Source organism: Electrona antarctica, assembly GCF_951216825.1.
Source record: "Electrona antarctica genome assembly, chromosome: 18".
NCBI lineage: Eukaryota > Metazoa > Chordata > Actinopteri > Myctophiformes > Myctophidae > Electrona > Electrona antarctica.
The window spans coordinates 34,144,777-34,161,621 of NC_136799.1; the positions used below are offsets into that span (position 1 = coordinate 34,144,777).

Sequence of the window (16,845 nt, forward strand, 5' to 3'; positions counted from 1 at the left end):
CCGGACTAAGGCAGGCATTATGTTAAATCGTGGGCAGAGATTGGACCGCGTCAACGCAGGCTGAGCCAATAAAATGGCTCAGCTCATAGGCGTACTTTATAAGAGCCAATAGCAGGTCATGCTTTTCCTCCGTGCCCGCCCATTTGAGTGAACCCAAGACAAGATGGTTAATTTTTTAGGTTTTGGACCCAAGTAGTGAAGGATTGTGTGTGAGTCCCCTGTCAAACTTGCCACTTCACTGTCCTCCTACCTGGGCGTCAGGGGTCAATTTTTTGTACAATAATAATTCATAGTAATTCAATTCACACGATTTTCACAATGGCATCGACTGCAATGAGGTCACTGTTGAAGAAAAAGGTGAGACAAATATATAACAACTAAAACAAACTATTTGCCTCAGCTGCAAGTGCTTTTGACGTCAATGTTTACAAATTGATGGATGTCATGTGGTTGCAGGATGGAGTGCCAGATTGTTCTGATGTAATTGTAAACTACTTGTTTCATGGAGTTGATTTGTTTCAGTTTACTGAGTGAGAATTATTTCACATTGCTTGAAGCTTCATCTGTCTATGGAAGAGGAACTCTATGATTATTTATTTAACACTGTGAAAGAAGTGCATTTGCCACCAGACAAGCATATCACTTTTGGGGGTATTTATCAGTCCACCTGTTAGCAGAACCATATATCTATGAGCAGAACCTCAGCTCCAGAGTCCATGTTCATTATGCATGGTTTGACTTTGACCCCCACACATGCAGTCATGACTGCTTCATAGTTGCACATTAATCAGGCCAAAGCTGGTTGAAACTGGACAATGGTCTCTTTTGCATTAATCTTTGTTTTGCATTACCATAAGCTATACAATTCTGATCGTCTGTATTGCACTGTTTAGCAACACAACCTGCACTAAGCACCTGCTCTGTCTTTTGTACAGGTCCCACTTCAAGTGGGCCGCATGTGTTACTCTTCATCTGTGGTGAGTGGATGAAAATATTATTACTATCACTCTCATCCATCTGTTGTTACATGACACAATGAACCTGAATTATAATAATCAGTTGCATATAGATAAGTTATAAGTTATAACTTATCTGCAACTGATTATTATAATTCACATAATTATGTGGTGAAAAGATGCAGACATAATGTATCATCTCTCCTTCCAGCCCACCACTAAGCTGTTCATAGATGGCAAGTTTGTTGAATCCAAGACTTCAGAGTGGCTCGATATTCACAATCCTGTAAGTAACATAACAGCACACTAACAGCACTGACCTACAGTATGTCCTGTAGGGTTGAGTAGGGTTTCCTGGATATGGGTGAAATGTTTCACAATGGGCAGGTATTGAAATGACTATATAATCACCTAACTCTACTGAGTTCCTTCTTTTTTGCATGCCTTGTATGCACTTTCTGATGCAAACAGTTTTTTCTACTAAAGCTTAATTATTAAAGCGCAAATAACATGCATTTTAAAACTGCTTTTAATATTTAATATCATATTGTCTATGTCCCTCAAAGTTATTTCTAATGGTTTGAGCCTCAATCACCACTATGATATAACCAGTCCTTGTCATTTCTTTCTGGACTTTGAAAGCAGTTTTAGCTGCAGTACCACAATGTCCTGAGGTGGTGGGGGTGCTGATATGCAGATTATTTAATATTTGAGTCATTATAATACTGATGCTAGATACAACCAGGCTTGTTTCCATTCCATGCCAGCTTGGAAAATCAACAATGGTGGACATTGTAAACAAAGTGGAAATGCAAATTTGGAACTGAAGACTAAAGAAGAGGAGTTATTATACAAAGTAGGGTGACATTGATGACATCACGATGAGACCAAAATCAGTTGAGCTGTTCCTGAGAGCAATTTCCATTAAAGCACCTATATGATATGAAAGCCTGATTGTTCAAAATTGGTTATTTGTGGGGATAGAAAACACATATGGGAGCCCCAAAAACACAAAAGAATTTGAAAAAGTTGAATTTTATGTTATAGGTCCTTTAAGTCATTCAACTCTTTCTGTATAGGTCTACGCAGTGTCAGGATAAAATGTCCTTCATAGGCAGCCTCTTGGTCAGTACATTTTGGTGAAAAGACACACGTCGCATACAGTGACCACTGACCAGTCCTGACTAGGACTTAACTTTTGCCATGTACAGTAGTTTACTAAACGTTGTGACCCCCTAACCGAGTGCTGGTATCTCAGATGAGCATCCTGAGGAGTTAACCATTTACAACTGCTTAACAGGCCCGTATGTGTCGAAACATCAGTTGGAGATTTTCTTAGCACATTAATGTCTGTAAATTATCAGAGTGCTCCACCCCCTTCTATAGTTCATTCACCCTATGATCTCCAGTTCATCGAAAAAAAATTCACTCAACACTATCAGTGTTCTCTAATATTATTGTCTCCACCAGGCCGAAGGCATGGGGAGAGAGTATGTTTTGCACACCGTCCGTGCGTCCTTCCTTCCTTCCTTCCTTCCTTCCTTCCTTCCTTCCTTCGGATCCGTCCGATCCATGCCAAACTTTGCACACACACTCCCTGGATGCCAACGACGAACCTCTGCCCCAAATATTCCTCAACGGCCTGTTATAGCGCCACCATGAGGCCGATTTAGGCAAAACACATTTCTGTAGATTACTCGTACACATTTTATCCATACATCACACAATTCGGTATACACTATCCCCATAGTCATGTGATCAACACGGATCTGCACCATTTCCCATCTTCCATCCTGATTGGCTAAGATTGGCTTCCAAAGCTCACATGATTGGTCCGTTTCGAACAAAATGCCATAAATCACAAACACAGTGTGCAATTTCCATGAAATTATACACGCACATTTACACTAGGCCGAGGACGACATGCCACTCATTTTTCCCCCAAATCAGCCTCACGGTGGCGCTGTAACAGGCCAATTCCTGTTTTTAGCTATAACTGCATCGATCTGTATACAACTTATGTATGCGCACTCCCTAGAGGCCATGGAAAAACATTGTCCCTGCATCCCTCCACATCTACCGGTTATAGCGCCACCATGAGGCCGATTTCTGCAAAACATATTGCTATTGTTGCACAGATTTCATCCAAATGTCATGCAAATCGGTACACATGATCTCTGTAGTCATGTGATCAAGACGAGTCTGTTGGATTTCTCAGATTCTACACTGATTGGCTAACATTGCCTTCCAAAGTTTTCAGGAGTGGCCCAAAACAAAATGCTGCACATGTCCTGCTCATCCAGAATTCTATCCTCATGCTATGAGTGATCTGGCTCTGCATTTCCTCAACAAAATGAAGAAAATTGTTGCAAAAAACTAACAAACAAAAAAACATGTTTATATTACTCCTAAACATTTTGCCAAACATCTCACACAGTCCTATCCTCCTGGTGGAGACCTGTGCCCAGAAGGGCACTTTTTCTAGTTATTCTTGATATCTTCAGCCTGTTAACATGGTTTTTGATGTTTTTCATAATATCCCATTAAGCTGATTAAGCCATTCTATTTTATCGTCTTGGATGCAGGCCACCAATGAGGTAATATCCCGCGTACCCAAGGCTACCCAGGAGGAGATGTTGGCGGCTGTGGACTCTTGCTCCAGGGCCTATAAGTCCTGGTCTGAGACCTCCATCTTGGCTCGGCAGCAGATCTTTCTGCGCTATCAGCAGATTATCAAGGACAACATTGTAAGTCAGTGAAATGTTCAACAGCTCATAGTGTAGTGTTAAACCTCAGAGAGTTGAGTTAAGACCTTGTTTCAGGGATGCATATCATATCCCCTAGGTACCTTTTTTCAATTGTGTACTATACACTGGATCTCAAGGAGCGGTCCAGCGACCCCCAGCTGGTGAATCATTTCGGGTCTGTAACTCAGAGCATGTAGTCCGGCAGCCGGGGTGTGGAATGGGACATTTGCTATATAGTTTTTTTTGTTGGCCTAAAATATTGTCTATATACATACATTCATGATAATGATTTGGGGTGTTACAGTACGGTGACTGTACAATAGAGGGACCCCCTGGGGACCCCACATGGTAACGCTGTAATTTCCCGACCGTTTCGGACGTGGGGTGGCTCGCCGGAACCGGGGTGGCACCCTAGCCGCGTTCCTGTGGGTCTGGAACTTCCGGGGACCCCCTGGGGACCCCCACACAGGAGTTGCACAACTCACTTCACACGGGTGTGTTTTTTTTTGTGCAAAACTAATGCTTGGAATGGATTCAGAATCATGATAACCCCCTAGTTTGACATGTCACATGCTACATAAAGCATAATTGAAAATCTTGCCTTTATATAGGATGCTAATGGTATGGTCACATATATCCCCCTATGAAGAAAAAAAAAGCTCAATGGTTATGCTGACAGTCGGTCAGCAAGTGGATTCATGAATGTATGTATATAGACAATACTTTAGACCAATAAAAAAAACTATATACCAAATTTCCCCCTGTTGGCTGCTGGACTAATGTACAAATGGAACCAAATGGACTTATGGACCCGTCCCATACGTGTGCCATTTGGTTCCATTTATACACTACACTCTTGAGTTAAATTAACACTGAGGATTTTACAGTATAGATTGTCTCAGACATAAAAAAATAATAATAATTGTATAAAATGAATTGTAGCCATTTGTTGATTGATTGAATACTTTGAAATTACAACGTTTGAGAATTACTGGTGTAGTCTAGTGTATGTAATACTTCTTTCAAGTTCAGCTATCTTTACCTTGCTGATCATATTGATAACCTGACACTGGAGTGTTACTGCATATACCGTTGTTTACATTTTACATTGATGTTTCCGTGTGTGTGCAGAAAGAACTCGCCATGTCAATCACTGTAGAACAGGGCAAGACCCTTGCAGATGCAGAGGGGGATGTGTTCAGGGGATTGCGTAAGTTTCTTACTTACTACACTACGCGTCACACACACACACACAGACCCCTACCTTTCTATACATGCACTTCATACACTTGTGCTTACTGTAAACGTGCTCTGCGGTAATGTGAACAGTTAATCAATGCTCTAAAAACGCTGCAATCCAGTGAGTTTATTCCAGCACTTTGAATGAGTTTACCTGCTTGTTTCCAACTCCCAGAGACTGAGACTATGTGGAATTATTAAAATACATCCACAATCTTATTTTAGCTTGATTTAGGTGCTCTTTCAATACGTTGAATGAAGACCTTGTCCTGTGTTTTGCCTTTCGGTTGTCTAGATACGCATTTGTGTTTGTTTAGTTTTATGGACTGTATGGTTGTATGGTTATTTCCTCCAGAGGTGGTGGAGCACACCTGCAGCATTACCTCTCTGATGCTTGGAGAGACCTTACCATCCATCACCAAAGACATGGACACCTACACATTCCGCCTGCCCCTCGGGGTGGTCGCCGGCATCGCCCCCTTCAACTTTCCCGCCATGATCCCGCTCTGGATGTTCCCCATGGGCTTGGTGTGTGGTAATACTTATCTCCTAAAGCCATCGGAACGCGTGCCCACCTGTGCCATGCTGTTGGCCAAGATGCTTCAGGATGCCGGTGCGCCAGATGGAACACTTAACATCATCCATGGCCAGCATGATGGTATGGATTGAATGGTCTATTCTTCGTATGGTGCACAACACTTTCAGCAACCCTTCAACAAAAATGATGTATTTCTGTTGAGTGAAAGGGTCGTGTAGCAAAGTATGAATTACCCTTAAGCTGTAATATCACAAATTGGAACAGATGATGAAATTAATATTATAAGTAAGATAAGTAGTGATGCTAATAGATATTGTGTATCTCCCTTTCTCTCACAGCTGTAAATTTAATTTGTGATCATCCAGCCATCAAAGCAATCAGCTTTGTAGGCTCTAACCAAGCTGGAGAGTATATCTATGAGAGGGGATCCAAAAATGGAAAGAGGGTACAGTCTAATATGGTGAGTATGGAAAACCCAGGTCAGAATACTAAATGTTATGTAGCCTACTATAAGATTTGCATTTCAGACTATTACTGTTTTCAAAACTGACCAGAAGGGGGCAGCATTGACCCACTAATTATTGCTGATTTAGTTTTTGCTCCAATTTACTGTACATAAAATGAGATGCAGAACAGAGATTAGAATTGGGCAACACTGCTGAATTATGGGGAGGCAGTCCCATAATATCTAATCTGTAAACCTATCCTGTTCCTATGCATTATCGTTTATGCCATAATATATTCATAATAACATAATAATGTAACATAATAAATGCCACATATATTCACATTCCATTGTGTAATAATTTAAGTCTAACTGCTTGTCATGTGCTGTAGGGAGCCAAGAACCATGGTGTAGTGATGCCTGATGCCAACAAGGAGAATACCCTTAATCAGCTTGTAGGCGCCGCATTCGGGGCGGCAGGGCAACGCTGTATGGCCCTTTCTACAGCCATCTTGGTGGGCGAGGCACGCAGCTGGCTTCCGGAGCTGGTGGACCGTGCCAAGGCTCTGTGCGTGAATGCAGGTACCCCACCCTCTCGCCCCGCCCTCTCCCTCTCTCCCAGGCCCCCATTCATCCCCGGGGGCCTTCGGTTTGGCCCTCTTAGGGCCACCCACGCCGCCCTAACCACACCTCTCGCCTTGCGCCCTACTATAACTTTGCATTGGAGTCAGCTGGGACTGAGAGCTTGTTCAGTCAGTCATGCTGCAAATTTGTGGCCAAATCCGCAGCCCTGAGCTAAATAGTGACTCGGAGCATCAAATCTTTTGAGAAAGCAAGTTGATGTGGAAGAAAAGAATGAATAATCCCCCCCATGTTTGCAGCGATCTGCAATTTGTGCGACTGCACAGGAAACCTCTAAACAGCCATTTTGTAGGGAGTGTCTTCATGTCTTGGCCCCTGGCCCTGGCTTTTGTGTGTTTGTGGCTGGAAGAGTATTTGTAGTGTGCGTACTGTACATGCATAATGTAAACCTCTAACCGGTTGTTTTCGGGGACCCTGTCAGGGGACCAGCCTGGCGCAGATGTGGGGCCTCTGATCTCTCCCCAGGCTAAAGAAAGAGTCAACAGCCTGATCCAGAGTGGCGTGGACGAGGGAGCGGCGTTACTCCTTGACGGTAGGAATGTACACGTCAAGGGTTACGAGAACGGCAACTTTGTTGGACCCACCATCATCGCCAATGTCACAGTAGGTGTATTAATGTCTTTATGTTGATTACATTTTTTTGAGTGGTGTAAACCACTCCTACAACTGGCTTTGTTGTGCAGAAAAAATGAGCATGGTTGCTATGTTCACCCTGTTCACCCGGGTGTGATTTCATTAACTGGCTTTGTTAGTGCAGAAAAAATGAGCATGGTTGCTATGTTCACCCTGTTCATCCGGGTGTGATTTCATTACGTCAGACATGATTTCATTACGTCAGACAGGCTATACAAGACCTTACACCACTCAGTTCACACGGGTGTGATTTTTAATAACACACACCATGTATTTACTATATACCCCAATGACATTAAATAGTAAATGCCCAAATGGTGAATCACGTCATGAGGTCCGACTACAGGTGTCTCCCTGTTTTTAGTAAATGCCCAAATGGTGAATCACGTCATGAGGTCTGACCACAGGTGTCTCCCCGTTCTTCCCCCCCCCCCCCAGACCCAGATGAAGTGCTACACTGAGGAGATCTTTGGGCCAGTGTTGGTCGTCCTAGAGGCAGACACCTTGGATGATGCCATTACTATGGTCAACAACAACCCCTATGGCAACGGAACAGCTATCTTCACCACAAATGGTGCCACCGCACGCAAATACACTCATGAGGTGGACGTCGGCCAGGTGAGTGACTAGAATCTCCCAATGTGTTTTCTTGTTTTAGGAGAATGGTTACATTCACAGCTTGCTGTCAATGTCTATACAGCATTTTAAACAAGGAGTCACACTTCTGTTTGAAAATGTGTACACACACACACACACACACACACACACACACACACACACACACACACACACACACACACAGGAACAATTATTTTCCATGGCGAGTATAGCCTTGTTTGCGCCTGAGTTAAAATATACACTTTGGTGCCCCCTTTCCATCCCATGGGGTCTACAAATAGCCTCTGTGTAAATATGCATCTGTTCAATAAAAACAGGGGGATCTCACAGGGGACAAGATTTTTCCTGGTAGAATTAGAGGGGGGGGGGGGGGGGGGGAGTCTTAAATTAAACTGAAATGGGATTCCTTGGAACCTGTTAAACGTTTAAGCATAAATATTGTATGACCAGCCTGTTTGTTTGCTTGCGGGGCCCAGTTATGGCCCTGTGTTTGCTGTTCACATGTCGGGGAATGCTGCAGGCCATGTGCTGGACTCCTTTCCAAACCTCCATGCAGCAAACATCTCCTTTTATTTTTTCCCCCCTCCCTCCAATATACCTTGGCCAAAAGGTCTGACTCCAGTGTGTCCAGAATTACACCCGCAGTTTCAAACATTGTAAACCAGCGCATGCTTATTTCCACTGCCTTCAAAAGAAACATGTTTTGTTATTGTTTAGTTATTCCTCTCCCTTTCATGAGCAAATGCACACAACACTGTCAAAACGAGAAGTTGAGAACACATCAGTTTCTAGGTTAGTTTTAAAGATAAGTATAGGGTCTGTCAGGTATCATATTTACATACTCATCCGAACCCTTAGATCCAGGCCGCTATTGTGTAAAGCTTGCACTCATGCAGATGATGACTGGTTGCATTTTGCAGGTTGGAGTGAACGTTCCCATCCCTGTTCCACTGCCCATGTTCTCCTTTACTGGATCCAGAGGGTCCTTCAGAGGTGACACCAACTTCTATGGAAAAGCAGTAAGTAACAAATGAACAAATTCCAAGTGCCTTGGAATTCAAAGTTTACTAGACTGTAAAATGTGTGAACATAGTCTATATAGCTAATTAAGTACAGTGTTGTGTTAAAACATTTTGGTCATTTATATTTGGTCCTGTTCTGAACATGGCAATTTGCTACCTTATTCTACAAGTAGTATTTTATGGCCTCGCAATCTGCAGTAGTTTCGATTTGTTGCTCCAGCCATACAGAGAGCATTGACAGACTTTCACCATGTATTGATCCTTGCTCCGTCTGATATATAAGACATGGAAATTTAGTTGGAAAAAAGTTGTAAAAGTTGTACTTATTCTAAGTGATTGATAAATGTACAGTAAGTGTTGATGTAAATGCTTTTTTGCTCTGCAGGGCATCCAGTTTTACACACAGATAAAAACTGTTACGTCACAATGGAAAGCTGAAGATGCCACGTCGAAAGCTCCTGCCGTTACCATGCCCACCATGGGACGCTAAGCCCTAACTGTGTGTTGTGAATAGAATTGTTTTTTTTAACTACTGTGCAGTCCCTCTAGCTCTAGACGTTGTGAACCCTCCTCTCAATGAGACAAGCCTTAATGTTTAGAGATTGTCTTGACACTTTTTAATGGTACATTGAAAGTCAACCATTATAAAGCTGTAGATGGATAAATGTAATTTCTCTCCTATGCAGATTTTCTACTAATGATGTGTACAGAATGTGTCAAGATCTTGACGATGCATACAACCTGTATAATGTAAACAATGCAATACAATAACAAAGCTAAGAAAAAATGTGTTTGCTGTCCTTCCAACACAATACCAGTATTGAAACTCCATGTACTTACTATAGTATTATGCATTATACATTCACTCTTCACACACAGACATTCATACACAGATGGCGGAGGAAACCATGCAAGGCACCAACCTGCTCATCAGGAGCAATTAGGGGTTCAGAGTCTTGTTCAAGAACACTTCGACACTCGGGGGGGAGCTCACAGTTCTGCATCCGGCTGTTCTACCGGCTACTCTACCGCTGGCGCTGAGTCACTGCCACTCTGGCATTTTGCAATTAACATTGTATTTCCATTAATAACCGTCAGTCACACATTCAGTTCCAGATATTGCATCTTAAATTTATATATATATTTTTTTTACAGTACAATATCAGAACTTCATGGTTAGGAAAGGTAGCAAATGGAATATAAGGCCACTTGTTAAATCGGATGTACAGTACATGAGCTGTGCGTGCTGCAGAGATAAGACAGAAAGAAGCAAAGGGTTCATTTAAGTCTTGGTTAAGGTAAGAGCTTTCCCATGAACATAAAGAACATCTTGCACACAAAGATACACATAATTGCAATTTTGCGGCAAGCAGCAGACGTCCCAGTGAAAGTGCAATGTAAGTGTCCAGGGCCAGAAACAAGTCATGTGGTGTTATATATATCCGGAAGGCTGTTGGGGTTGGAGGGCAGGCTGGATACAGGCGCCTGGGTGAGGAAGGTCATCGGGGACGGCAGCTCTGTAATTCTGCAAAACGGGCGTCATTATGTCACACACACACAAAAAAATGAATCTGATAAATCACACTTGGGAATCACAGTCTCACAAGTCCAATGCTTTGCCGGCTAAACATGGAATGTGGGAACAATAAATCTGCACACGCTTTGTAATTAAAAGAAGAAAATATAGCTGTTGTATTCTCATGCATTCCGCTGCTGCCTTACCCAGCAGCCTCGCTGTGAATTGGATTCTTCTTAGAGGACACAGGCAAAGCCAAAGGTTGGCTGGGGTTCCTGTCAGGAAAAATGCAGAGTTGCAATGAAGTACATCATTTTGAGAGGCCATGTTTTAACACTCGGGTGTTTTTATTCTCTCAGGCCTGCAACTAGCCTCGTAAAGGGGTTAGTTGGGGTCAGTGTGAAGCACACTGACCGAGGTTCTCTAAAATGGCCTTCCAAGGTCACCAAATTCAGCATGTTGTGCTGTTGGACTACATGCCAGACCACGGTTAATGTGAATATACATCGACTGCCCTGATATACCCCCTATGCAGTCAGATCTCCTGTACACTGCTTTCTGAAAATCATGTTACCAGCTGCTCCATGACCACAAGTGTTCAAAGAACTAAATAAACGTCTTGGTGCACGTGAAGTGGAGCCAATAGGCTGAAGGCAAATCGACGTGACCAGATGTTTGTTTCCAAGCACACGACTCTGTGGCTGAGCCTATTTTTACTATTGTGCCCAGACTCTTTCTTCATTCTTTTTAAGCAGCTGGACGGAAAAGAAAATTGGTTGAAGCCTTAAGTGATGTTTTATGGTATCCTCTTCTGCTGAGAACAGAGCTGTTTAAGACATTAAATAGAGGGAGGAGTCACAAATGGTGGCTCAGGCTGAACTATTGCTTGGTGTCACTGCATTTTGTTCTGCAAAATTAATTGCATCAGAAGTTTCGTTTTCATGTTCGGTGACTCCAAATGGACCATCTTCGTCCAAAGTGGGGCCATTAGGTATAAAAAGGCGATTAGGTATAAAAAGGAAAGGGAAAATGACTAACAACCAACATGCTTGTTGCTTGCTCGTCCACATCCAATCTGTTAAAGGGGGTAATACTATACCTTGCTCTCTGTCCGTTCATTTTTGCAAAGAGCAGTCTTAGCACTTTCTCCTTCTGCTCCCAAGTGAGATCTGAGATGTCAACCTTGTTGCTCTGCACATGAGTCCTGAATCAGAAGGGGTGCAACCGTGCATGAAATCAATGAATGCAAAACACAACTATAATACATTTCCATGTCATAAGCTGCATCTAGATGTGAACTGCATTTAATATTGGTGTTTGGCCCACCTTTGGAAGAGTTGCAGGTGACTTACTGTATAAGGTGCTGATACAGTGCTTTTAGCATTGAAAAACAAGACATTCTCACTAGGATTCTGGCATAGGATCTCACCATTTTGCAGCCTCATCCATGTCTGAATAGACACAGTTGGTGCTATGAGGGTTCTTGTGGAAGGTGCGGATGAGGGGATAATTCTGCTTGCCTGCCCTGGCCTCAGCCATCTTACTGCGGTAGGCCTGCAGTGCCTCCTCTCTGTACTGCATTCTGCTGGCCTGAATCTCTTGCTTCACCTGAAATAGAGCCTCCTGGAAGAAGCACTCCACCTCTGTGCGCTGCTCTACGACGACACATGCCAACCGCTTGACACGGCCTATCTCTTTCTCCCGCATGGCCAGCACCTTCTGCAACTTGTCCAGTTCTACTTGGCTGGCTTGGGTTGTGACCCGGTCTCGCTGCTGGGTCGTCTCCTTCTCCCAATCAAACTCTTCAGCCATCGACCCGAGGGCTCGCTCCAAGGTAGCCACTTTGGCCTTCAATTCAGATATCTCCTCCCTCTGTGCCTTCACGTGAGCTGCGTTGTCCTGGATCATCAGCTCACTGGTACCCTGTGCGAAAACAATAGCAGTGTTGGTAAGCTCGGTCTAACCAATGGTCTGATCATCAGTATTATTATATAAATCACTTTGATGGGGCATGCCGGTAGGTGAAAAACAAGAGGGGGCCAATGTTTGAGGGGCGCTAGCCCCTCCTATGCCCAGCTTTGTGTATTTGTGTGTACCCGATGATTTGATTGACTGACCACCCCATCGCAATATTTGATTGGCTGAGCAATGTACGTATTGAGGATAAAAAGTGAGGACAGAAAATTGAGGCAGCCACAAGTGATTCGCCGGATTGGACTTGAGGATAAAAAGTGAGGACAGAAAAGTGAGTATGAGTGAGTAGGTGACCAGATAGTGTGTCATCCACATAATTTACCAGGTTACCAAGTTGGATTCTTGTTAAAGAATAGAGAACAAATGAGAGTCAAATGAGAGCCATTGGGCTCTCATTTGACTTAACGAGTAGGCTAATGTACATGACTAGTACTAGACTTGACTAGTACTGTACATAAAATCTAAGCAATAATAAACAAAGTAGTGGCGTGCAATGCATATACATACAAATACTTACACATCACACACATACACTCAGTCATAATGTATACATTTAAGATAATATGTCAAAGGCTGATGCAAAAAGGTGTGTTTTGTTTTGTGTCCATATATGGGCATATATGTGTGGGAAACCAGGTGAACTGCACCTGACCTAGTCACACGACCAGGAAGTTATAAAAGTTTATTCCTTAGAGTTTTGAGGTCGTCAGACTGAGGCTGTGAGCCACTGCTAGAATAGCCTTCAGTTAATAAAGCTGAATAACTCTAGCATTAGACTTTAGGGAGACTGGGATTTGAACTTGAACTCTCTGTGCTGAGAGTCTGTCTGATCATCAGCCCCTACGACACCATCACTCAGTAACAACTGCCTCTTTGTACTGTTGAAGCGATCTTTTGTATGTTAGCCTCCAGTTAGTAAAGTTGAAAGAATCGAGTCTTGTACACAGAATCACATTCATCAAATGCTTTGAGAGCTGTTTTGTATGTTAGTGTAACACCCAGGAATGGAACCCGGGTCCCCCGCATATATTTTGTCATATTTTCATGATTTTGGGACACTATGTCAGAGCCAGGACTTGAACCTGCAGCCTCCTGATAACCAGGCAGGCTCTGTACCCAGTGAGCCACTGTGCATGCTATTCTTAAAAGGCAGAATAGATAATGACAGAAGAGCCAGAGACTTGTTTCCATTGTGGTTCATAAACATTCGAACGTCTAGAGATAAACAACAGCAAAAGAAACAATAGACAAATCTCCTGTTATTTTATTTTCTGTATTTTATTTCTGTATCAATGTTGTACTCAAAGCGAACAGCAGACTGTGTTGTGGCAGGTAGCAAGTAGATCAGTGACTTAGCACACTGGCTGCATGATCTGGAGATTGTGGGTTCAAACCCCACTCAAATCTTTACTTGCCAAAATCTGCCATTGACCCCCATTCTGAATTCCTCAAATTTAAAAGCACTATATATCTAAAACTATGAAACATTTCAAAGATTCCTTTTCAGGCAAACATGTCCACCGTAAGATGAACCTAAATAGGTTTGAATGGGGTTTCTAGGTGTAAGTATGTAGGACTAGTAGAATGCCAAAGTTTGTGCTATTGCCATTGGGAATGCATTGGGCGTTTAACTTAAATAACTCAGAAACTACAAAACATTTCAAAGTAAAAAGTTCCAGCATGTGTCTCCACAGAAAGCTGAATTATAAAAAGTGTGAATGGAGTTTCTAGGTGAAAGTGCTTTTTTGACGTGCCAATATCTGCCATTGAGCCCCATTGTAAATGTCACAAATTTAAAAGCACTATATTTCTAAAACGATGAAACATTTCAAAGATTCCTTTTCAGGCAAACATGTCCACCGTAAAATGAACCTAAATAGGTTTGAATGGGGTTTCTAGGTGTAAGTATGTAGGACTAGTAGCATGCCAAAGTTTGTGCTATTGCCATTGGGAATGCATTGGGCGTTTAAGTTAAATATCTCAGAAACTACAAAACATTTCAAAGTAAAAAGTTCCAGCATGTGTCTCCACAGTAAGCTGAAGTATAAAACGTGTGAATGGAGTTTCTAGGTGAAAGTGATTTTGACGTGCCACTATCTGCCATTGTAAATTTCTCAAATTTAAAGCACTATATTTCTAAAACTATGAAACATTTCAAAGATTCCTTTTCAGGCAAACATGTCCACCGTAAGATGAACCTAAATAGGTTTGAATGGGGATTCTAGGTGTAAGTATGTAGGACTAGTAGCATGCCAAAGTTATAATTTCTTTCGGACGGCATACTATAGCATGTCGTTTTTCGTGATTTTGGACTATTTGAAAAAAAGATGAAAATCATGAAAAAACGACATACATGATCATGTTTTCGGACGGCATACTATAGCATGTCGTTTTTCATGATTCTGGAGGATTTGAAAAAAAAATGAAAATCATGAAAAAACTACATACTATAGTCCATGGTTTGGGACGGCATAAAACATCTTGTCATATTTTCATGATTTTGGGACACTATGTCAGAGCCAGGTCTTGAACCTGCAGCCTCCTGATTCACAGGCAGGCTCTGTACCCAGTGAGCCACTGTGCATGCTGTTCTTAAAGGCAGATTAGATAATGACAGAAGAGCCAGAGACTTGTTTCCATTGTGGTTCATAAACATTCAAACGTTTAGAGATAAACAACAGCAAAAGAAACAATAGACAAATCTATTTTATGTTTTATGCCGTCCCAAACCATGGACTATAGTATGTAGTTTTTTCATGATTTTCATTTTTTTTTCAAATCCTCCAAAATCATGAAAAACGACATGCTATAGTATGCCGTCCGAAAAAAAATTATAACTTTGGCATGCTACTAGTCCTACATACTTACACCTAGAATCCCCAATCAAACCTATTTAGGTTCATCTTACGGTGGACATGTTTGCCTGAAAAGGAAACTTTGAAATGTTTAATCGTTTTAGAAATATAGTGCTTTTAAATTTGAGACATTTACAATGGGGCTCAATGGCAGATATTGGCACGTCAAAAAAGCACTTTCACCTAGAAACTCCATTCACACTTTTTATAATTCAGCTTTCTGTGGAGACACATGCTGGAACTTTTTACTTTGAAATGTTTTGTAGTTTCTGAGTTATTTAAGTTAAACGCCCAATGCATTCCCAATGGCAATAGCACAAACTTTGGCATGCTACTAGTCCTACATACTTACACCTAGAAACCCCATTCAAACCTATTTAGGTTCATCTTACGGTGGACATGTTTGCCTGAAAAGGAATCTTTTAAATGTTTCATCGTTTTAGAAATATAGTGCTTTTAAATTTGAGAAATTCAGAATGGGGGTCAATGGCAGATTTTGGCAAGTAAAGGTTTGAGTGGGGTTTGAACACACAATCTCCAGATCATGCAGCTAGTGTGCTAAGTCACTGATCTACTAGCTACCTTCCACAACACAGTCTGCTGTTCCCTTTGAGTACAACATTGATACAAAAATAAAATACAAAAAATAAAATAACAGGAGATTTGTTTATTGTTTCTTTTGCTGTTGTTTATCTCTAGACGTTTGAATGTTTATGAACCACAATGGAAACAAGTCTCTGGCTCTTCTGTCATTATCTAAACTGCCTTTTAAGAACAGCATGCACAGTGGCTCACTGGGTACAGAGCCTGCCTGGGAATCAGGAGGCTGCAGGTTCAAGTCCTGTCTCTGACATAGTGTCCCAAAGTCATGAAAATATCCCAAATTATTTTATGCCGTCCCAAACCATGGACTATAGTATGTAGTTTTTTCATGATTTTCATTTTTTTTTCAAATCCTCCAAAATCATGAAAAACGACATGCTATAGTATGCCGTCCGAAACCATGACCATAGTATGTCGTTTTTTCATGATTTTTATCTTTTTTTCAAATAGTCCAAAATCACGAAAAACGACATGCTATAGTATGCTGTCCGAAAAAAATTATAACTTTGGCATGCTACTAGTCCTACATACTTACACCTAGAATCCCCATTCAAACCTATTTAGGTTCATCTTACGGTGGACATGTTTGCCTGAAAAGGAATCTTTGAAATGTTTCATAGTTTTAGAAATATAGTGCTTTAAATTTGAGAAATTTACAATGGCAGATAGTGGCACGTCAAAATCACTTTCACCTAGAAACTCCATTCACACGTTTTATAATTCAGCTTACTGTGGAGACACATGCTGGAACTTTTTACTTTGAAATGTTTTGTAGTTTCTGAGTTATTTAAGTTAAACGCCCAATGCATTCCCAATGGCAATAGCACAAACTTTGGCATGCTACTAGTCCTACATACTTACACCTAGAAACCCCATTCAAACCTATTTAGGTTCATCTTACGGTGGACATGTTTGCCTGAAAAGGAATCTTTGAAATGTTTCATCGTTTTAGAAATATAGTGCTTTTAAATTTGAGACATTTACAATGGGGCTCAATGGCAGATATTGGCACGTCAAAAAAGCACTTTCACCTAGAAACTCCATTCACACTTTTTAT

At 41.7% G+C, this 16,845-nt stretch overlaps 2 protein-coding genes across 2 annotated transcripts in view; one reads left to right on the forward strand and one right to left on the reverse strand.

Moving 5' to 3' along the window:
- The first annotated feature begins 139 nt into the window (after positions 1–139).
- aldh6a1 (aldehyde dehydrogenase 6 family, member A1) lies at positions 140–9,621 on the forward strand. Its single transcript, XM_079527975.1, has 12 exons — positions 140–357; positions 936–977; positions 1,168–1,242; positions 3,542–3,703; positions 4,835–4,913; positions 5,298–5,600; positions 5,819–5,940; positions 6,318–6,507; positions 6,989–7,170; positions 7,639–7,818; positions 8,739–8,837; positions 9,226–9,621. The coding sequence occupies exons 1-12, from the start codon at positions 319–321 to the stop codon at positions 9,328–9,330; spliced, it is 1,578 nt and encodes a 525-aa protein (XP_079384101.1). The 5' UTR covers positions 140–318; the 3' UTR covers positions 9,331–9,621.
- A 641-nt stretch (positions 9,622–10,262) lies between these two features.
- The window catches only part of bbof1a (basal body orientation factor 1a), a gene marked incomplete at both ends in the record, with an annotated part of 32,078 nt that continues 25,495 nt past the window's right edge, over positions 10,263–16,845 (reverse strand). Inside the window, 4 exons of the mRNA XM_079527498.1 lie at positions 10,263–10,365; positions 10,563–10,631; positions 11,456–11,560; positions 11,786–12,279. Coding sequence (XP_079383624.1) covers positions 10,263–10,365; positions 10,563–10,631; positions 11,456–11,560; positions 11,786–12,279 — 771 coding nt within the window. The remainder of the gene's footprint in view (positions 10,366–10,562; positions 10,632–11,455; positions 11,561–11,785; positions 12,280–16,845) is intronic.

Excerpts from the sequence above, each read along its gene's own strand:
- aldh6a1 (XM_079527975.1), top strand. The coding sequence starts at position 319 with ATGGCATCGACTGCAATGAGGTCACTGTTGAAGAAAAAG. Across the intron at positions 1,243-3,541 it reads GGCTCGATATTCACAATCCT|GCCACCAATGAGGTAATATC; the intron begins GTAAGTAACATA and ends TCTTGGATGCAG. Across the intron at positions 3,704-4,834 it reads AGATTATCAAGGACAACATT|AAAGAACTCGCCATGTCAAT; the intron begins GTAAGTCAGTGA and ends GTGTGTGTGCAG.